Source organism: Staurois parvus, unplaced genomic scaffold, assembly GCF_062004578.1.
Source record: "Staurois parvus isolate SC_StPar_1 unplaced genomic scaffold, SC_StPar_1.0 ptg000570l, whole genome shotgun sequence".
In the NCBI taxonomy this organism is placed as follows: Eukaryota; Metazoa; Chordata; class Amphibia; order Anura; family Ranidae; genus Staurois; species Staurois parvus.
The window spans coordinates 1,299,119-1,321,864 of record NW_028318366.1 but is presented as its reverse complement, the minus strand read 5'-3'; the positions used below and the strand labels follow the sequence as shown (position 1 = coordinate 1,321,864).

The 22,746-nt window shown below is 47.1% G+C and overlaps 1 protein-coding gene across 3 annotated transcripts; it reads left to right on the top strand.

The window, feature by feature from the left end:
• Nucleotides 1-5,564: 5,564 nt before the first annotated feature.
• On the top strand, nt 5,565-19,191 carry LOC149450594 (uncharacterized). 3 transcript variants are annotated; one of them, XM_089691724.1, is made up of 7 exons: nt 5,565-5,636; nt 13,982-14,779; nt 14,873-14,962; nt 15,050-15,115; nt 17,786-17,850; nt 17,948-18,013; nt 18,390-19,191. In XM_089691724.1, the coding sequence occupies exons 2-7, from the start codon at nt 14,077-14,079 to the stop codon at nt 18,675-18,677; spliced, it is 1,278 nt and encodes a 425-aa protein (XP_089547850.1). In that variant the 5' UTR covers nt 5,565-5,636; nt 13,982-14,076; the 3' UTR covers nt 18,678-19,191. The 3 variants fall into 3 exon arrangements, with proteins under 3 accessions (XP_089547850.1, XP_089547851.1, XP_089547849.1); XM_089691723.1 differs by lacking the exon at nt 5,565-5,636 and adding an exon at nt 9,853-13,894; XM_089691725.1 differs by lacking the exons at nt 5,565-5,636; nt 17,948-18,013 and having other exon boundaries at nt 9,852-14,779.
• Nucleotides 19,192-22,746: the final 3,555 nt, after the last annotated feature.

Sequence of the window (22,746 nt, the reverse complement as noted above, 5' to 3'; positions counted from 1 at the left end):
CTCCATGGAGAAATAGACAGTGACACCCTGACACCTTATAGGAACCTGACACACACAATGATACAGTCACCATCCAGACACATCCCTTGTCTGTTACTGGAGAATGTCCCAGAATTCCCGGCACCGCTCACCTCTCCTGTCAGCAGCTCAGTGATCTCTCTGGTGACTTCTAGAATCTTCTTCTTCTTTCTCTCTTCTATCAGGGAGGGAGGTGGAGGCAATGTGATGTCATATGATCTCCAGACTTCACAGGAGGAAAACTCTACATCTGAACACAAATAGTCACATCAAATGATATTCCCAGAATCCTCCTCACCTCTCCATTCAGGTCTCCATTTTATTAAAGCCCCACTTCAGGCTGAGGTATAATTCCCCCCCACAGGACCCCCACACTACGCAGGGTATAGGCTTGTTGCAGCATTCTGATGTCATTACATACAACGCAGGACCAACAGTCCCACTTTACATGTGAGGATACCAAGGGACCCCACATCCTAAGAGCATCAGGGAAAAAGATGGAGGGACATTGGGAGGAGGAGCTGTGAGGTCAGTGTGATGTCATAGGATTCTCTGACTCCGGTTGGAGGGACATTGGGAGGAGGAGCTGTGAGGTCAGTGTGATGTCATAGGACATATAGACTCTGGATGGAGGGACATTGGGAGGAGGAGCTGTGAGGTCAGTGTGATGTCATAGGATTCTCTGACTCTGGATGGAGGAACATTGGGGGGAGGAGCTGTGAGGTCAGTGTGATGTCATAGGACATATAGACTCTGGATGGAGGGACATTTGGATGGGGAGATTTGAGGGGTCCTCTATATGCGGCTTCCATACAAACCAAATCCTAGTTCCTGGGTGCGTCCTACCTCTCCTAAACTGAAGAGTGACCTTTGACCTTTACCATCCAGAAATCTGTCCGGAATCTGTGGAAATAAGCTGTCATGTGATCAGGTGACGTGCGGAGGAACGGAGTGTAAATAGCAGACAATTGTCTCCAGAGCCCCTAATGGTGGGGATGGATTTGGCGGCGTGCTGGTGCCAAGTTTCCTCCCCCCAGGGTCACTGCAGGTGTGGAGAAAAGCTGTGTAAGAGGATATGGAGGAGAGATGAGGAGGAGATCCAGGAATCAGGAGAAAGGTCAGGGCAAGCAACAGACGAGCGCATCCAAGAGACCAAGCCGGGGTCACTACACAGAAAATCAATCCAAGGAAACAACAGGCAGGACGAGGAATAGCAAGAAGGAGCTGAGAGACAAATGAGAATATTGCTCAGCCAATGGGAGATGATCTCAGCATGACTTCCATCATGAAGGAGATGAGGGGGAGGGGAGGAAGTCACTGAAGGTGACCATAGATCCATGGAAATTCAGCTGGTTCAGCAGGGATCGCTCACATTTCCATCCATGTGTGGCCACTGCCGGATAAAAGCCACTCCCCCAGCGGCTGCAGCCAATAGCTTCAGTGCTGATCTGTGTATTCTGAGAGCGGAGGAGTCCCCCCCATAGTAAAAAAAATGTTCCGGCTCCCGGAAGTGGGGGAATGTTCTGCCCCTGAAGGGGTTAATCTGGGTTCCCACACTATATGTGTGTATCATCATCTGCTGCAGATAAAAGACGTCACGGTGACTATGGAGGAAGAGGATGGACATGATTATGGAGGAAGAGGACGGACATGACTATGGAGGAAGAGGACAGGCATGACGGGGGTTACTGGGTGTAAATAGGAAATAAAATCTTATTACCTCCTCTGCTGCCACTTCCACCAACATCTCCTCTCTACTTCCTGTCTGTACCTGACATCACTTCCTGTCTGTCTTCCATAGATACTTCCTGTCTTGGTAGAAGTGAGATCCCCACCTTGTGGAACTCAGAGGAACTGCAGCCCTGAGAATCGTCTGGTAGTGTGACCCCGGCCTTGGTCAGCATTCTGACTGTTCTCTTGTCATATTTGCCCTTTATATATCCTTTGTGGGGAAGTTACAGACCTGGGTTATCCAATCTAATCCATATGATGGCAATCAGCATATAAAATCCTCCATTACTCAGCAGCAATGTCCCGAGGCTTCCATCTTTCTCACACAGTATAACAAACTATTGACATTATTGTCTGCCTGGGGCCATGGCTGGACCTGGAGGTGACATGAGAGATCCTCATCTACAAAGCTTAGTTCACACTGTAGTGATACAGAAATGTATATCTATGTGAAGATAAATACAAGACGATGATATTGTGAAGAGGGATTTATTTGTGAGAATATTGCAGATATACTCCATTTGTAGATATCAAAGTTTCCATCTGAAGACATTGTATGAGGGATTCCTAGATCACAGATGAAGAGTGTAGACTGTATAGTAAGAACCCAAATCCATGGCACCGCTCCAACCTGCACCTCCTAATGACCACGGACCAATCAGATGACAGCACCTGTAGTCCGTCTCCTCTCCTCTCACACTCTGCAATGAGCTTATTCTTCATATTTTATTGTTGATGATGAAGTAACTGCATACATATAGTCTCCTCCCGAACCTCACTCCCTGAACATGTTCCACCATAATGGGCTTCTACACATAGAGTAGTCTGAGGAAGAGGAGACCGCTCCTCCAAACAGGTCAGCCATTTGAGGGTCCTCTGGTGATGTGGAGATGATCCGGCTATGGCAGTGGTCTGTGAGTATATATTTCCTTGGATACAATAAAGCTGTGATTTTTGGTATTGTACTAGGCTGGTCGCCCTCGTTTTCCTCGTCTGTATAGCACATTGAGTTGTGTTTGGGCTACTCTATCCTTGTGAGCAATCCTAATGGGGTGAAATGCAGAATCAAATATGAAGAATGGGCTGATTCCGGAGTGGGACTCTTCATCTTCTTCTAGATGGTCTGGTCACAGATCTCAGGAGAAAACAGGAGAGATTGGATGTGATGAAGAACACCTTCCAATGGAGAGGATTTCCATCAGAATCATTGAACCTCACTCTGTAAACTATAGACACAAATCAGGAATAAAGGACAGAGTGTTAGAAGGAATGTAGAGGTTCCCTTTGTGACCTGGTATAGTTCCCTGAGATTTGGTGAGATTATCCAAGAGAAATGGAAGAATCCTTATTATGAGAGTGTCATGAATGGGGGTGCCAAAGATTTGGGTAAGAAGGAGGCCAGCTGACACCCAAGGTCTTGTCCTCTATTATGTGTCCTTGGCAATCAGTAGATTGTTGCTAGAACCCCATGTTCCCCAGTCAGAACACGGGTAACAACGGTACAACAGCATGCACACTCTAATATCCCATGGCTACCACCAGGTGTCAAGGACACAAGCCCAGCTACCCAAGGTGTTGTCCTCCATTATGTGTCCTTGGCAATCAGTAGATTGTTGCTAGAACCCCCCCATGTTCCCCGGTCAGAACACGGGTAACAGCAGTACAACAGCATGCACACTCTAATAGCCCATGGCTACCACCAGGTGTCAAGGACACAAGCCTAGCTACCCAAGGTGTTGTCCTCCATTACGTGTCCTTGGCAATCAGTAGATTGTTGCTAGAACCCCATGTTCCCCGGTCAGAACACAGGTAACAGCAGTACAATAGCATGCACACTCTAATATCCCATGGCTACCATCAGGTGTCAAGGACACAAGCCTAGCTACCCAAGGCACGGACCTTGTTTGGTGTAGTAGGAAATGAAGGCAGAACTTGATTTCGGTAGGACAACCCTGCTGTGATATAGTATTCACAGCCTGCAGTACCTCTGGCCACCACTATAGGGAGACATCACCCAGATCAATCTGGCTGGCCACACATAGACAGATACAAATCTCACATACAATCTGGTGTATTCGCAGGGTTGGGGGAAGTCTAGCAATCACCACAGACTTCTGATATTCCTCAGACTACCTCCCAAGCTAGAATCCTTGTTATCACTTTTCCTACTGCCCATGAATACCCACAAACACCAGACTCACGATGTACGACAGCATGATTAACCCCCAAACTCCTGCGCTGCCACTAATCTATTCACCAAACTCAGGATAAGATATACAATGTAATATCTAATAACATTCAGAACCCCCGAACTGCTGCAACCACCCGAATGTGTTCCCACATCCAGCAAACGGTAATTAATAATTAATGGTGCTGCGCTGCGCTCAATCACAAAGACTCCTCCCCCTTACTAGTGTGTCATTATAATTGTGTAACATTGTGCTATAAACAGCTGTAACTCCAATCCACCGTCTTCATTTGTGATAATAAATGTCATACTAGAACATCATTCTAATGACATAAAGCCGGGCCATACACTGGTAGACATCAGATCTGACAACCACCAACTTCATTTATGATTCTTCTTCTATATATAATAAATAATAAAAGTAAACTCCCTACAGAGCCCCCAACCCACAATGTGATAACAGGTGTAAGCAGTGTGGGAATACTGGGGTCATAGTCAGCACATCAACATGTTATCTTTGAGGCTCAGTGAGGTGACAGATCATTCATCCGTATCTATGTCTACAGGGATGTCAGATCATTATTGCCATCTAGGTGTTCATTCCTCCAATCTTCACACTCCAGAGCCGACTATTCAGATTTTTATATTGGAACCATTTGTCTTCTACTGACCACTAAATGAAGAGAACACTGTATCTGTAATACTGAACATTGAATTCCAGGAATATCTGTCATATCATGCCACCTTTACAGGGTATGTTACATCCCAACCATTGCTGGTGTCCTCCATGTCTATGGTCACCTTACAGAGACTATCTGAGATATGTTCCAGAAGGTCCTGCCAACATTCCATACCAGACCCTTATGTGAGCATGCAGGCCAGGCCATGAAACAGGAGAGGGGAGCGTGCAGATTCCACATCTTACACCATGCCCTCAACATGGGGGGACTTGCCAGGGGGGGCACCCCGGAAACACCTTGTTCCCATGTTGATAAGGACAAGTGCCTCTTGGTAATCCTACTTAATCACAAAAATATAGATTGTAAAAAAGAAAACAGTTTAAAAAAAAGTCCCATGATGTAGATCAATGTCTATCATGAAGTCCAACAACCACCGAAAAAAAAAATCTGATGACCAAATGTGAAAACCCAACTCACTGAATGACAGATCCCTGACCTATCATCTGCAATATACAGGAAGGGGAGGGGATAGTGATGTCATCATTGCCCAAATCTGGGGGTCAGGAGCCATTTCCACCCTTTACTCCCAGCTGGGGGGCTTTGTATCCATATACCAGATGTTCTACAGGACTAAATCTGCAATAAATGTTACTGCAAAATCAAAGGGGCCAAAATGTGTCCCCCGAGCAGTCATATATTTCTGTCCCCCTTGGTGGGAGTGGAGGTGACCCCTCTATAAGGATCTACAGTCCATACACACCCAGCACAAGGCCGGGGTTACACTACCAGACGCTTCTCGGGGCTGCAGTTCCTCTGAGCTCCACAAGGTGGTGATCTCACTTCTACCCAGACAGGAAGTCTCTATGGAAGACAGGAAGTGATGTCAGGTACAGACAGGAAGTGATGTCAGGTACAGACAGGAAGTGAGTACAGACAGGAAGTGATGTCAGGTACACACAAGACTTTCAGTGTGGAAGCAAAGCAGAGAGGAGACGTTCCTGGAAGTGGCAGCAGAGGAGGTAATAAGATGTTATGTTCTATTTACACCCAGTAACCCCCCATCATGTCTGTCCTCTTCTTCCATAGTCATGTCCGTCCTCTTCCTCCATAGTCATGTCCGTCCTCTTTCTCCATAGTCACTGTGACATCTTTTATCTCCAGCAGATGATGATACACACATATATAGTGTGGGAACCCAGATTAACCCCTTCAGGGGGAGGAGTTGATGATAATATATTTGCCCCCAAAGCTGGCCTACATGGTTCAGTTTTATCGTTCAGCCAGCGGGATGACCATAAAAACTGAAGTGATTCCCCCATCCACACATTGGAGGTGGATGGGGGAATCCTCCCCTCTGCACTCTTGTATTCTGACAATGGGGGGACTCCTCCGCTCTCAGAATACACAAATCAGCACTGAAGCTATTGGCTGCAGCCGCTGGGGGAGTGGCTTTTATCCAGCAGTGGCCACACATGGATGGAAATGTGAGCGATCCCTGCTGAACCAGCTGAATTTCCATGGATCTATGGTCACCTTCAGTGACTTCTCAAATCTCCCTGTTCAAATGTCCCTCCATCCAGAATCTATATATTCTATGACATCACACTGATCTCACCGCCCCTCCCTCCATCCAGAGTCAGAGAATCCTATGACATCACACTGACCTCACAGTTCCTCCTCCCAATGTCCCTCCATCCAGAATCAGAGAATCCTTTGACATCATACTGACCTCACAGCCCCTCCTCCCAATGTCCCTCCATTCAGAGCCAGAGAATCCTATGACATCAAACTGACCTCATAGCTCTTAGGATGTGGGGGCCCTTAGCATCCTCAGTAGCAAAGTTGAACTGTTGTATGTAGTTGTCACGTGTTGTATGTAATGACGCCAGAATTGACACATTTTTAACCTATGGAATGTGGGGGTCCTGTGTGGGTGAATTATACCTCAGACTGAAGTGGGGCTTTAATAAAATGGGGACTTGAATTGAGAGGTGAGGAGGATTCTGGGAATATCATTTGATTTTACTATTTGTGTTCAGATTTAGAGTTTAAAAAATCTATACTGGACGAAGGTATGTTCCCCTTCGCACCATCTGGCCAATTGATGAATCTAAAATATATAACCTTTATTCAAACACATAAACAACGTATGCTCAGCTGTAATTGATGCCTTTATATAATCCCATTTTAGATGAAGTGACGGCATACAAGGAGGTCCTGTAGTTTGATCAGAAGCCTATCAGCTTGACTCTATAATCTCTGTTGAGGAAATGGAGTTCCCCCCCCTGGACAAAACTAATTGGATTGTATAATCTATCTTGTTACATATATGTAATATGGGTACACTCATCCACAGGCCTGAATGTCATCCTCTCGTGGATAAGCCCCATACATCACCATATCCAGAAAAAATACCTCACTGTCTTGAGGAATGCAAATGATGCTTTGTAAAATGCAGTACAAACCTCTCCAAAAAAAGGGAGCGGAGTGAATACCATGTGCATTGAAAAAGTGCTCCCAAAGAAAAAAAGAATCTCTACATGTTTCACTCCAGAAAACAGAGCTTTGTCAGGGATACAAAGAACCAAAATAGGTCACATAGAGGTTGGATGTTGTGCTCAGCTGCACTCGGTGGCACAATGGCACCTATCATTTGTTTCACCTCTATATATAGAGATGATCATCTAAATGCCCCCCCATCACACACAAAAGGAAGGAAGGTAAATCCTTCATTTACACCATGAGGTGCCCTTGATCCTAAACGGAAGATCCATTCTGCAAAAGACATTTATCTCGGCCCCCTTTTCTAGGACCTAGATTATATTTGTCAATAATCCAAAAGTCTAAGAGATCAGGCTATCCATCATGTTTTTGTATCATGTGTCTTGCTACTGGTCTACCCTTGTTTGGAGCAATATCATTCACATGTTCAAGAACTCTTCTCCTAAAGGGGCAAATTGCTTTTCCTACATATATTAGGGGGCATGGGCATTGTAAAGCATAAATCCCCCCCTCTGCGCTGCAATTATAGCAATTTCTTATTTTAATAATCTCCCCAATTTTAGGAGTAACAAACTCCTTGGTATTGCTGAAGAAAGTCCGTGCCTTACAGTGACCACACCTGAAACTACCTTTTGGTTTCTCAGGCAGCCAAGTGTGTTTCATTGATGATTTAAAGGTTTTTTCTAGACTATGTACTAACATGTCTCTCAAATTCCTACCCCATCTGTAGGTTATCTTGGGGTCTGTAGATAGGATCTGTGATAGATATTTGTCCTCACACAAAATGGTCCAATATCTCTTTATGATGTTGAAACTCTGCCCTGATTGATTTGAATATTTACCTATGATACGCATGCCTTGCTGGTCATCCACTTTTATGTTTTTCTTTTCTTTGTATAATCTGTTTTTATTAAAGATTTTAAAAATAGAAGGTAAAGAAACAGTAATAATAAAGACACACAGAAACATATAGTACAGATATCAATATTAGAAAAGGTTCCAATAGCAGATCCAGCGTACAATGATGTAATACAAATATAGGTCCAGCACATGGTACAGTACAGATGACATGCCACATACCCCACACCCACTGTCAGGGCAGCGAGAAGCTGCACAAAACTTATCACCCATAGATCTGACTGCCACGCAGGAGCTACGTCTCTGCTCGAGGCCAGCCAATCTCAGGGCGAAGGATCAAACATGCCCCCCCCGTATACTTCAAGCTTCAAACTTAGACAGTAAAAATACCATTATATAGCACAAAAGGCATTTGCAGAAACTCAGCACTCATGTGAGAAGGCAAAGCATATAAAAATAATCCAGAGAAAAGAAAAATAAAAGAAGGGAACAAAAGAGAGTACTAGAGGCCTAATAGGGCCAGTAGAATAGGAATAGTAACACAGGATTGAGGGCACAATGCTCATGCTAAAACAAGAGGGGGACAATTCAGGGAGCAGAACCTTGGAGAGACCCACCACATGGCAAGCTGGCCATAGAGTTTCTGGGTCTAGGCATGCAGAGGGACACCAGCTGGTGGAGGGGGGGGTTTGGAAGCCCAGATGGGGGACCCAAGGAAAGGATTGAGAATTGTAGAGAGCCCGTATCTGGAGGAGAGTCAACTGGGTCCTCTAATTCCATAGAGTAGTACAACCACCGATCCCAAATGCCATGAAATTTCTCAAGGTTGTTTTTGACAGTATGGTTCCAGCGTTCGGCCTGATAGACCCTTTCAACCTCTTGTTTCCACTCTGCTACAGTAGGGCATCTACTCTGCTTCCATAGGCATTAGCAGCATACAAAAGATGCAGAGTAACACTATGTTTATACATTTTGATTGAGGAAGGGGTGCCATGAAACCGATAGTGTAGAGGGGTGAAATCAATAGGTTGAAGGGTCGTTTTCTGGATCCAGGGGGAAATATCCCTCAAATACTTTTGAATCTTGGGGCAATGCCACCAAAGATGTAAAAAGGTGCCTTCCTGAGGACACCCCTGCCAACATCTATTATCAGACCCAGGGAAAATCTTAGCTAGCCGAGAAGGTGTCCTGTACCACCTAGATAAAAACTTATATCACGACTCTTGTGTTTTGGAACTAATGAACAAAGCATTGTAGTAGCAATTATGGCAAACCAGAAAACTCCGGACATGGACTTGAGGAATACAAATGTTTTATTAAAAACAGCGCTGTTTTGACCCAGCTGGGCACAAGCCTGCAAAGATGAGTGAGTTATAGAAAACTTCTTACAAGCGTATATACCAACGATTACGTCACAATACATACATTCCTCTTTCACTTTCTATATTTTCAAGAGGGTTCCTAAACTCTGCAGAATAACCTTGGACAGCAGCTGCAGATAAGAATACCAGCTACGAGCTGGTACACAGTATTCACAGGAAATAAGGGAGGAGGGACTATGAACCAAAAACCTTGCAAGCAGATACTGAAGTGTGGGGTCTTGTGAGCTACTATGGTGTATGCTAAAATATTTAAATATTACCAATACTGTGTGGTAAAATCGATACAATAATGAGATTATCATAAAAATTGTGTAAAGAAATATGTGAAAATGAGTGGTTCGCTTACACTATACACATCCTCATACCATTGTGTCATAGAAAATAAAGTCAGAAGTGGTGTCACGCTCCACTACCAATTGCAAAAATGTAAATAAATAAATAATAGTCCAGCTTCAATAGAGTGTATATTATACACACTTTCGAAGCTGGACTGTTATTTATTTAATATTTATTTATTCACATTTTTGCAATTGGTAGTGGAGCGCGACACCACTTCTGACTTGCAAGCAGATCCTGTTAGAAATGTTACGGTTTAAAGGGGAACTCTGCCATATCTGGGTGCTACCACATTCCCCCCTTTGATGCTATCGTAGCGATGGTTTGAATGAGATAAAGTATCACCAATTAACCACTAACTACCCAAATCATAAGGGTCTAAGGGCAGACTTACTGATCTTGGACAGCTAGGGGTTGATATTACCACATGGCCATTACATGGATTGCAGTCTATTGAACAGCTGGATAAGCTAGGCAAGGACTAAAGGCTGGCGTCATGACTTTCCTCTCCCCATGTTCCCCATGCTACACAACTCCACTGAGGACAGTCATTTCAGAATTCATTATTGCAGCCATTTCCTCGCCTCCCTAAGCAAATATACTTATCATTTGCTAGGTACTCCCTTTCCCATTCTAACCCCCCCCCCCCCCGCAACCTTTCCTGGGGGAATAGTTTAGGTTAATAGCAGAGCATACATCAAAGATCCGGCTCGCTGCAGCATTGGGATTGGTTATCAGGGTACGGTTTACCAGCTTGCCTGTGGAGCTGTAGCTCCATATGGTCACCCAGGTTTTAGTGGGTCTATAGGTGGGGTCATAACAGGTTACCTGGTTCCCTACCGTGCACATTGAATAAGTTGTTTCATTATGTACACAAGTGTCAGTCATTGTTCCCTCACCTTGATAATGAGAATGCCATAGTAACATTCTAGTGGTTACAGATCCTACTCTTGTAGTCTCCATACATGGGTCACATGATCTGCCCTCCCCCCTATCGTTCTAGTCAGGGTTATTACTATGGCTACCAGCATTTTATTAAAACATTTTTATCAGGCATCCTATCGGTGTATATTCCCATCTTGTGCTGTGCATTGGCCAGTCAGCTTCCAGGTGTGACTGGAGCAGAGCTGGAATTCTTCCTTCTGGTCAGATGTAACCTTTTCTTCCACCATGTGTAGACTCAACAGCTTCCAGGTATGTGCTGAGAGCAGGGCTGGAGTCCTTCGTTCTGATCAGATGTAACCTTTTCTTCCACCATGTGTAGACTCAACAGCTTCCAGGTATGTGCTGAGAGCAGGGCTGGAGTCCTTCCTTCTGGTCAGATGTAACCTTTTCTTCCACCATGTGTAGACTCAACAGCTTCCAGGTATGTGCTGAGAGCAGGGCTGGAGTCCTTCCTTCTGGTCAGATGTAACCTTTTCCTCCACCATGTGTAGACTCAACAGCTTCCAGGTATGTGCTGAGAGCAGGGCTGGAGTCCTTCCTTCTGATCTCTTTGGTCAGCTTCAGCTTTAAGGGGTCTTGAGGGTCTGCTTTACTCAGCCAGGAATCTGTGGTGATCCCACAGATTCCTGGCTGAGCAGCTCACTTTGCTCTGGAGTGGTGTATCCAGGGGGTCACCTTGGCCACCTTGATGGCTGTGGGAGTGGATAGCAGAACAGTGTAAGGACCTCTATCTGTGCCCTAAAGGGATTACGCTCCACTCCTTTACCCACACTGCATCTCCTGGTGCAAAAGGATGGACGGGGTTGGACAGGCGTATGGGGAGTTTCTCTTGAACCCACTTCCCTATATCCTGCATGTTCTCCCCCAATTTCTGTAACAGTTCACGGTTCACCACCCTTCCTATCTGGTGTAAGTCTCCCTTGATACCTCCAATGATGGGTGGGGGCCTACCATATAGTACTTCAAAAGGGGACAAATTTGTCCTCTTTGTTGTAGTACTCCAGATTCTCAACAAGGCAATGGGCAGCATCAAGGTCCACTTCATTTGGGTTTCCTGACAGAGTTTTGCCAGTTGTAACTTTAGGGTGCGGTTCATTCTTTCCACTTTTCCAGATCTTTGAGGCCTGCATACAGTGTGTAGTCTCCAAGTGGTCTTGAGTATGGCTGCAAATATCTGAAGGCACTTGTGAACAAAGACAGAACCATTGTCTGAGCCTATGGAGGAGGGATCTTCATATCTAGGGATAATTTCCTGTATTAGGCATTTGACCACTTCTCTGGTAGTTTCAGTTCGTATAGGCCAGGCTTCCACCCAGCCTGAATAGGTGCAGACGGCCACCAGCAGATATTTATATCCTCCTGAAGGGGGCATAACAGTGAAGTTGACCATTAATTCTTCCATTGGTGAGGTCCTACTGCTTGTACTCTGGGACTTGGTACAGGCCCTTGTCTCGGATTGTTTCTGGTTCATTCCACACATCTACTGGCTGCTGCTTGTGATTGCGTGGATAGACAGGGAATGTAAAAATATCTCTCTAGGGCCTTTTCAATGGCTGTTTTGCCTGTGTGTGTTCCCTTGTAGAATTCTGTCACTAATTCAGTTGCTACAGTAGCTGGAATGACCATTCTTCCATCCTGCAGTTGATACCACCAGTCTTCCTGTACTTTCCAGGTTCAGTCTTTATCCATTCTTGTTCTGCCTTTGTATAGATTGGGTCCCATTCAGAGAGTGGTATGAGAACAGAGGGGCCATAATCTGTTGTGGGGACCGCTGAAGTGCTGCCTCTTTGGCTGCTTGATCTGCTTTTCTGTTGCCTTTTTCCACCTTGGAGTCTCCCTTTTGATGACCCCTACAGTGTATTACTGCAACTTCCGAGGGGGCCCATACTGCTTCCAAAGGTTCAAGTATTTCTGTCCCATACTTGATGCTCTTTTCCCTGGATGTGATGAGTCCTCTTTCCTTGTACAGGGCTCCATGAGCATGAAGAGTCAGGAAGACATACTTAGAGCCCACATAATCATTCAATCTTAGGCCTGCAGCTAGTTCTAACACTCAGGTCAGGGCAATTAATTCCACTTTTTGTGCAGAGGTCCCCTGTGGTAGGGCTGTTGCCTCAATCACCGTTTCCTGTGTGACCACTGAATAACCGACATAGCGGAGTCCATCCTTTACGAAACTGCTGCTATCAATGTAATATTCAACATCTGGCTTTCCCAAGGGACTGTCTCAAGTCTAGCATAGACTTCATCCATTACCTGGAGGCAGTCGTGTATTAGGGGTTCTTTTGAGGTGGGGAGCAGGGTGGCGGGGTTCAGAGTGTTAGTCTCTAAATGGATTTGAGGATTTTCACACAGCATGGCCTGGTATTTGACCATCCGGCTGTTAGTAAACCAGTGATTTCCCTTATAATCCATCAATGCCTGAATGTGGTGTGGAACTCCTGACACAGATCTCTTGACCCAGTGACAACTTGTCAGCTTAGGCCACCAAGAGGGCTGTTGCTGAGATAGCCCACAGCCAAGGTGGCCAACCTTGAGGTAGTGTCCAGTTTGGAAAGGTACGCCACTGGCCGACATTTTATAAAAAAAATTTTTTCACAACTCCGAGTTTATTAAAAAAGTCATATAAGGACAATTTTTGTTGGGGATAATTTACTTTTTGAATATTTTTTGATTATTTATTTTATTCTTATTGATTTTAACATATGATTGGTTAAACACTGTGGTCATCTAGTAAGAAGGAGCGCTGCCTTTTTTTTTATTTATATGCACACCTAGTTAAGGGTTAGGTGAGCTGCTCTTTCACATTTGCATATTAATTTGCACATTTATTGGTTGATTGATTTTTTGTGGCTCTGTCCATATTCTAATTCTCTTAATGTGGTGTTTGTCTGGCCAAACCTAGTATTTCTTCCTCTAGACCTGTTAATGTATCACCTCCCACGTTGGTTGTGTTGGCATTTTTTACTTGGCTTTGGGGTCCCCCTCAAGCAGGCCCTGGGCTTTCTCTGGAGGCCATAGACCTGACCTTTGGTCTTATGTCCTTTTCCCCATTGCAGATTTTGTAATACTTTGCCCCCCCCCCTCCAACCCAGGCCAAGAGAGCCATTTGGTTGTCTTGGTAAGTGTGGCCCCTGCCAGGGCATGTGCTGTAGTTGGAGCCAGACACCTATTGCCCTTCTGTCTTTTTTCTCATTGCTGGATTTTGACGTATCTGCCCCCCCTTGGGCCAAGAGGGCCAGTTGTTTCTTTTGGTAAGTGTGGCCCTTCCTCCAGGGCATGTGCTGTCTTTGGAGCCCAGACAACTGACCCATGCCCTTATGTCCCTTTTTCTGTTGCAGATTTTCACACTAACACACGGACATCCCACCACTTAGGACCTGCTGCTTCTGCTGCAAACAGCACCTAGTCAGACTCACTGCCCACTTGTCCTCCCATGGCACCCCCAAGGAGGCAAAGAGTCCAGGGTTCCAGGGGGGGTCATGGTGCCAGGGGGGATACTAGGCCCCCTACTGGCCGTGATGCCAGGGGGGCTACTGGGGCCCAGGGGTCCACTAGGGCCAGGGGGGGCATGGTGGGCCGGAGGTCTGGCTGTGATGTAAGGAGGTCACAAGCTGGTGGCAGAAGGGGCCAGGCTTCCTTCAGAGAAGAGGCGGAAGCTGAGCTGAGTACCTCACCTGGGTCTGATGCCTCCCCTTTGAGCCCAGGAGAAGGGACATCAAGGGCAGGCAGAAGGTCCCGGTCCAAGCCCAACTTTCCACCCTTCTCCCGCAATGAGACCTGGGCCCTGGTGGTTGCTTATGTAGAACGGGCTGAATGCATCGCAGGGCACAGGTCCTCCCGCAGTGGTCAGGCTGCAAAGGACCGTCTGTGGAAGGAAATCACGGTGGCCGTAAATGCAGTGGGCAGGATGTTACGCAGGAACCTCAAGAACGTGAAGAAGCGTATGCGTGATCTGAGGCGGAGATTAAAGGAGAAGCTGACTCTGTGGGCTCAGCAGGGACATGTTACAAGGCAAGGGGTGGACCCTGACCATCTGCAGGACCTGTCTCAGACAGAACGGGCACTTCTGCCAATCATCAGCCTCAACCCGATTGTTGGGGTGAAGGCTCATGGAGATACTGATGATTGCCACAGTGGTAAGTACACTACACATGTCCATATTGTGTCTTCAAAGTTGTGTTATCTTTTTAACATTTACCATTTGTTGTTTATTTTGTTTTGTGTTATAGCCAGTCCCAAGGCAAGGGCAGCCCCAGCCAGACCATCAGAGGACAAGCCAGAAGATCACACATACGCTGATCCAGAGGTGTTCCCTCCTGGTAAGCACTCATTGGGAATGCCCCCCCGTAATGTTGAACAGGCTGCTAGAACATCAAACATCTCACATGTCAATGTCCTATTCACAGCACAACATCAGGAGGAGGAGGAGGAGCGGCTCCCCCCACTGCAGTCAGGAATGGAGGAAGATCTGGGTATGTATTAATGTGCTTGTCTACAACAATCATAATCACTCAGGATGAGCCAATGAGCATCCTCTTAGGAATGCAGAACAAACCAATGCTAAACTCTGTGTGAACACAAATATATCTCCACAACACGCTGGATTTCTTTGGGGTTTCTCACTGTATTGCACTCAAACCCCTAGAGAATTCAGTGTGAAAACTGTTACCACACAGAAATGTGTCTAATCCCTGCCAAATGTCCTGGGACCAGTTTCCCCGGACCAAGAAAAGCAGGTAACCCCACCAAACCAAATGGGGGAACTAACTGATGAGAGCAATAAAGGTCCAAACATCACTAACTAGCTGACATCTCCTGAGCGTTCCAAATCAGACTCGTCCTCACAACTTCACAAGTTCTCTCAGACACAAAAACATTCCACGCATGTAAACACATACATGTAATCTGACCGACGTCAACATGCTCAACTCTGACAGTCCCAGAATATCCAATGTGTTTGGTGTTTAGTGACATCATATATCATGCCTGCTCAATATACAGGAAATGATCCACTACAGGGACCCATCACCTCCCAATCGTGCCGCTCACCTTCAGGTTTGAGCCACACAAAGGGAAGGTCAAACACACTTTGGTCACCACTATGGGTGGCAGAACTGGCAACATTCCTCCACTTCACTTGGAATCAGTAAGTCTCATTTTAAGGCCGCAGGTCTCCAGGCAAATCCTTTTTAAAAGTAAAGCCCAAAAGAGCTCATGATTGTTTACATTTCCATTCAATGAGTTTAGTGGCCCCTTAAGGATGCTGATTTCCAGAGTAGTGTTTAACCACTTGTCACCCGCACTGTAGCTGTCATTTGGCTACGGTCTGGGGAGGGCATCAAATGACGTCCTCCCAGAACACGCCCTCCCACATGCCCCTGGGGGCACACACCCAGCCATCTCAGGGGTCGCTGTGTCTTACGGACACAGCTGATCACATGATGTGGTAAAAGGCCAATCACAGCGGCCTTTTACCACGTGATCACGGCAGATCACCGGTAAATGCAGTTGCCGGTTATCGGCTGCACTTTCCTCATGATGTCACAGTGGGAGGAAAGTACTGCAGATAACCGACAATTGGCAGAGGACGGATCGGCACCGATCACCAGCTCACTGATTAACATTGACCTGATGATCAGAGCCCAGCAGTGCTGCCAGTCAGTGCTGTCTATCAGTGCCACCTCATCAGTGCCCATCAGTGCTGCCTATCTGTGCCACCTCATCAGTGCCCATCAGTGCTGCCTATCTTTGCCACCTCATCAGTGCTGCCTATCTCTGCCACCTCATCAGTGCTGTCTATCAGTGCAGCCTCATCGACACACATCAGTGAAGGAGAAAAATTACCTGTTTGAAAAAGAGAAACAAAGACAAAAATTTTTTGATTTAAAATTTTTAGCTCTTTTTTTTGTTTATAGCACAAAAAACAAACCACCCATCAGAGATTAAATACCACCAGATGCAACCACTATTTGTGTGAAGAAAATGATAAAAATGTCATATGGGTACAGTGTTGCATGACCACAATTGTCATTCAAAGTGTGACAGCGCTGAAAGGTGAAAATTGTCCGGGGCAGGAAGGGAGTCTAAGTGCCCGGTAGGCAAGTGGTTATAAAAGCTGTGCTGACACTGCTGGCAGTAATGTCTAGTGGGCCCCTCTCCTGACTTGTTTCATGTGATCTGGGACTTCAGCATAGGAAAACATCAAGAAATGTAGCTACTCACCCAATCGTGAAGTTCCAAGTGACAGCGACCATTTTGCCTTTGCTCAAAATGTAGAGGCCAAATCAAATACATACTTATCCACCGAGAATCTTGGAATTTAAGTCATCTAAAGCCCAAAAGGCATCATAAAGACTAATCTATTGTTCATTGACAAATACATTATATTGCCAACACTGCTGGGATGCCTTCCTTTCCGCACACATGAACTTGAATGGCATCCCAGTCCTAGTCCGTAGGGTTCAATATTGAGTAGTCCCGCCCTTTGTAGCTCAGCTTCCAATCGTCTGGAAAGGCTGTTTAATGTTTTTGGATATTCTGAGACTGCCACATGAGTTCATTATTTTCTTTTTCACATTGAGTTTGCAGGAGACCTGCGGTTTAAAAGTGATTAAAGGAGTTTTGGATGCATTGCTCTTGATCTCCTCAGATCCACAGTTCTATCAACAATTCTTTTGGATGCATTTACATGCATTTGGTTTTGGAAATATTTTGGGGAACATTTAGATTTGATCCAACCCCTTTTTTTCCCTGGGTGACCCTTCTATAACCTATTGAATCCTTTTCGAAATGTTGCCTTAATGACAAATGTTATATATTTTGTTTTGAAGTTTGAAGTCCATAGTCAAAATGGCTGCAGTAGCTTATGGGCATAATGGAGCCATCCTAACACATCTGCCTCCTTGTTTGGCAGGAAAGGTGGCCCCTCATTCTTGTGGCCCCTGCTCCTGAGCCTTACCATGCCTCTTTCTACTCCCTACCAGTCTCCTGGGCTGTGGCTGCCAGTGTCCTATTTGTCTGGATAAACTTGGGTGAAGAACATACCAATGAGCAATCCCTCAAACCTTGGTCACAAATGTCACATCATACATACAGCCCAACTAGTATCTGTTACTAATCAGCATCTTGAACTCTATTTGCAGATCATCTTTTGCCCCTGGAGGCCCCAGCTGTTGGAGTGGGAGAGAAATCTGCATCTGATGTTGGGGTATGGGAACTGCTGTAATGGGGTGGGGATGTACAAATGCATGTTGCATGTGTATTTGGGAAATGTCATGCATTGTTTTTTTTGTTTTGTGGTGCAGGGAAGTTCAGGCACTCCAAACTTGCATGAAATGCCGTCACCTCCACCTGAGTTGCCTGAACATCCGGTAAGAGATGCTAAAGATGTTCTCCCTAATGAGTCACCCATTTAGAGTATAACTCCGTTCCTGGCTGGGCAGGATTTGGCAACGTGATGTGTAACTTACTTTTTTCGGATCATTGTTTAGTCAGGAGCTGGAGGGAGTGATGTGCATGTGACAAATCAGCAGGAAGGTATCAGTCTGGGTAAAGATGCCAAACCATTCATTTCAGTCAAATGTTCATCCCGTGTAATGTGTCAGGGAAAGGCATTCACCAATACCTGGTCCTAGGGGTGGGACAAGAACATGAGCTAGTGTTTGGTGTCAGACGAGCCCCCTGTCCTACTGTACAATTGTGCTGTGTGTTAAACGCGCTTTCATTTTTTTGTTTTTCTCCTTGCAGCCAACATTGGATGCGGCTGGATCGGCACCCCGTCCACCTGGACCCAGCCCCCTTCTCACGCTTGGGGAAAGGCTGGTGTTCAACATGGAGAGATTATGGGAGCAAAGGAGGCTTTCTAATGCATCCAGTAATATAGAAAGGTTACTGGTGCTCCAACATGAAACCCTGCTTGGACTTGTCACCGCGGTCAGGGATCAGACTACAGTGTTGCAGGACCTTAGTCATGATATCCGGGCCTTATGTCAAGCAGGGGCTGACCAAAATGCACCTTCGGTCAGAGGCTTCTAACCCCTGTGCAGTAGTTGTTTGGGGCCAATGCCAAGGTTGCCACAGAGTTGCCCTGTAGAAAGTGCCCGGGAAGCAGCAGGGGAACAAGCTTTGGAGGTGCCAATTCTGGAACTACCCACTCTGGAGCAACCCCCTCAAGAAACCCCACCGGAAGACCAGTATGCCTCCTTCCCCATGGATCCCTCTTCTGCACCTTCCTCACACTCCCCTTGACCACACCCCCACTTTCACACCCACTCCCGTTGTTTCTACATGCTCCTCCTCTCAATCCCGTTTCCACCCTTACCTTCCACGTCCTGCCCACTCTCTTCAGCCCTCAAATGCCCCGCCCCACATTCTCCCTGTCTTCCATTCCCCCCATTCAACCTCTCCCCCAGCACTCCCTCCCCACCACTCTTTCCCAGCCCCTCCACACACTGTACCTACCCAACCCTCACACCCACCCCCTCTGCAGCAGCCGCCTTCTCCCCATTAATTTTGTATGTTTTTTGTAATAAACATTATTTGGAAAGTAGCAGAACGTGTCTTTCAAATTGTCAACAAGGTGTTTGGGGTAATAATGGAGGCTTGGTCATGTCGGGAATCCAACACAGGTGCTTTTCTGAGTATGGCTACCAATAATTCCAAATAGCGAACACTAAAAAAGCAGCACTTCAGAAAGAAAACTAAAAGGTGACCCTTCCAGAGGCATTGGTGGTTAGACTCTTTGGCCTTTCTGCTGTTTTCACCTGGTGGTCTGTCCTGCAAATAGTTTTAGCTGTTCCACAAATATGTTCCCTGTGCTACTTCATTGACTCACACTATACAAGAAGTGTGTAATATCCAGGACACCAGGCGTGACACCAGGACACAACTTACACACAGTAAGCCTGCCAAGGAATGCTAGAGACACAGAAAAGTTGGGAGAATAAGAAGGCCTTCTGTTGTTTGGACTATCATTATGCTTCACTAACTGGACCCAGACTAAGTTTGCTTTACACCCCATGTAACATCTTGTCCTGAGATTGGTTGGGAGCATAGGTGTCAGGAATTGCGGCGCCTCTCCCGGCGCACGCGCACTTGCAACAGCTCACGCCGGGACACAGGCACTAGGTCCCGGCGGGCCGCAGCTGACAGGACGCCGCGTATGCACAGTAGGAGCCGCGGGCGTGCCTCGGGCGGCCAATGACAGCCCCGGGGCGCATCCTGGCCGGCCAATGACAGTGCAGGGCGCACTATTTAAAGATGCCCTGCACTGTCCTAAATTGCCGCAAAGTTCTATCTGTGATCCTGAAGTTTCTGCTAGGTCCGCCGTCCTTCTCACATCTGGCTCTCCCGGTACTTGCATACATCCCCGGAGGCTCCCTCTGCCACTGGTGCGCCTGCTCGGAGGTCGTGACCTGGCCCTGGTCTGTTACAAGTCCATCCCCACCATCAGGGGCCCTGGTGAAAGCACAGACCGGGGCTTAGACTCCACGCTCTGGGTAGGTCTGTCAAGTGGGCAGCCTGAGGCACCACCTGGCGGATCATAACAGTACCTTGTGGCCATGACAGAGCCAGGAAGAGGACCGGTGTCCCTAGAGGATATATGTCAGCACCTGGCAACTCTGACCCAGGCTGTCCAGAATTTCCACAGCCGCTGCACCCGACTGGAGGACCGCATGGAGTCTTTAGCCACCCTGACTCTCCCTGCTCAGAGTCCCCCAACTGCGGAATCACCCATTACCCCGGCATCCGGAGCAGCTGCTGCGTCCCTAGCTCCTGAACCCCGCGTTCCCCTGCCAGAACGATTCTGTGGAGACCGAAGCCGCTTCCGAGCCTTCCGGAACGCCTGCACCCTGTTTTTTGACTTGCAGCCCCGCACGTTCACCACCGAGACCGTCAAGGTGGGGTTTATAGTCTCTCTCCTTCAGGATGAGCCCCAGGATTGGGCTCACCGTCTGATGGAGAAGCACGACCCCCATCTTGATTCCGTGACTGAGTTTTTTCAGGCCATGGCCGTATTATACGACGACCCTCAGCGGGCTGCTTCTGCAGAGGCTACCCTATACTCCCTACGGCAAGGCCGCCGGGCAGCCAAAGAATACGCGTCCGATTTTAGGCGTTGGATGGGAGATACCAGATGGAACGATGCGGCATTATGTCACCAGTTCCGCATCGGGCTGTCTGAGTCCCTCAAAGATGAGTTGGCATGAGTAGGCCTACCTGACTCCCTTGAGAAACTGATAGAGTTGGCCATTCAAATTGACCGCAGACTGAGGGAACATCGGCTGGAAAGGAGCAGCCAGGGTCAAAGGGTGGCATGGATTCCACTGAGGGAAACAGCTCCAGCCCCAGGGAACCATACCCGAAGCACGGAACCAGGGGACACTTTGGAACCCATGCAACTGGGACTGGCCCGTTCCACTTTATCGGTCGAGGAACGTCAGAGGAGACGATCGCAGAACCTATGTCTGTACTGCGGGGAAGCTGGTCACCAGGTGCGCTCCTGTCCTGCAAAAATGAGTAAGTCCGCTTCCTTTTCTTTTCCCTTACCTGCAGAAGAGGGTGATCTGTCTAGTTACCTGGCGATACCTGTGTCTTTACAGCTCCCTGGAGGAACCTTGTCGGTGACCGCAATCGTTGACTCGGGAGCATGTAGTTGTTTCATCGATCTTACTTTTGCTCACCGGCAAAAGATTCCTCTCCAGACCAAAGAAAGGGGGTTAAACATCTTCTTGGCAGATGGGTCTAGCATAAAATCAGGGGTGGTGGACCAGGAGACACCTCCTATTTTTACCATGATGGCAGACCATCACCAAGAGTTCCTCCGTCTGGATGCCATTGCATCCCCCCTTTTTCCAATCATTCTGGGGTTCCCTTGGCTGCGGGCCCATAACCCCCAGATTGATTGGGAGAAGTGAACAGTTCAATTTCGGTCACCATACTGTCTGAGTCACTGCCACGTCACAGGGTCCGTGGCTCCCCGGTTTCTTCTGTGCTTGGATGGTGATACCGATCTGTCTCAGGTTATTCCACCGGCCTACCATGACTTCTTAGACGTATTCAGTAAGCGAGGAGCAGACATTCTTCCCCCGCACCGTTCATACGATTGCCCCATAGACCTCCTACCCGGATCTGAAATCTCGTTTGGCCGTATCTTTCCTCTATCGGAATTGGAGTCGGGAGTACTGAGGGAGTATATTGACGAAAACCTTCGGAAAGGATTTATTCGCCCGTCCACATCCCCAGCCGGGGCCGGGTTGTTCTTTGTAGAAAAAAAGGACAAATCATTGCGGCCCTGCATAGACTACCGTGATCTGAATAAGATCACGGTAAAAAATCGCTATCCATTACCCCTAGTCCCCGAGCTCCTCCAGAGATTGAGGTCAGCAATGATTTTTACTAAATTAGACCTGCGGGGGGCATATAACCTTGTATGTATCAAGGAGGGGGATGAGTGGAAGACGGCTTTTCGTACGAGATACGGTCACTTTGAGTATTTGGTGATGCCGTTCGGGCTTTGTAACGCCCCGACAACCTTCCAACATTTTATCAACAACGTTTTTCGGGACTTCCTCGATGTTTTCGTGGTTGTCTATTTGGATGACATCCTAATTTTCTCTCCCTCACTGGAGGTTCATCGAAGTCACGTGTTACGGGTGTTGGAACGTCAACACGGACTATACGCCAAGGCAGAAAAATGCTGTTTCGAACAGCGCAAAATTACTTTCTTGGGACTGGTCTTCTCTCCCGCGGGGGTCACGATGGATCCCCAGAAAGTCACGGCTATCCTAGATTGGCCAATACCCGCCGATAAGAAGGGGGTACAGCAGTTCATTGGGTTTTCAAACTTTTATAGAAAGTTTGTTAGGAACTTCTCCGGTCTGGTCTCCCCAATCGCGCAACTGACTAAACAAGGGATCCGCTTTAAGTGGACTCCCGAAGCTCAGACGGCGTTCAAAACGCTCAAGAAATTGTTCACCTCTGCTCCCATTCTCTGCCATCCGGATTCTTCGCTCCCATATGTTTTGGAAGTGGACGCCTCCGAAAACGCGGTAGGAGCGGTTCTGTTCCAAAGGAATGGTACCAAGGAGCTACTGCATCCTGT

Coding starts and splice junctions, on each gene's coding strand:
- LOC149450594 (XM_089691724.1), top strand. CDS start 14,077: ATGGCACCCCCAAGGAGGCAAAGAGTCCAGGGTTCCAGGGGGGGTCAT. Junction 14,780..14,872: donor TACTGATGATTGCCACAGTG/GTAAGTACACTA, acceptor TTTGTGTTATAG/CCAGTCCCAAGGCAAGGGCA. Junction 17,851..17,947: donor AATCTGCATCTGATGTTGGG/GTATGGGAACTG, acceptor TTTGTGGTGCAG/GGAAGTTCAGGCACTCCAAA.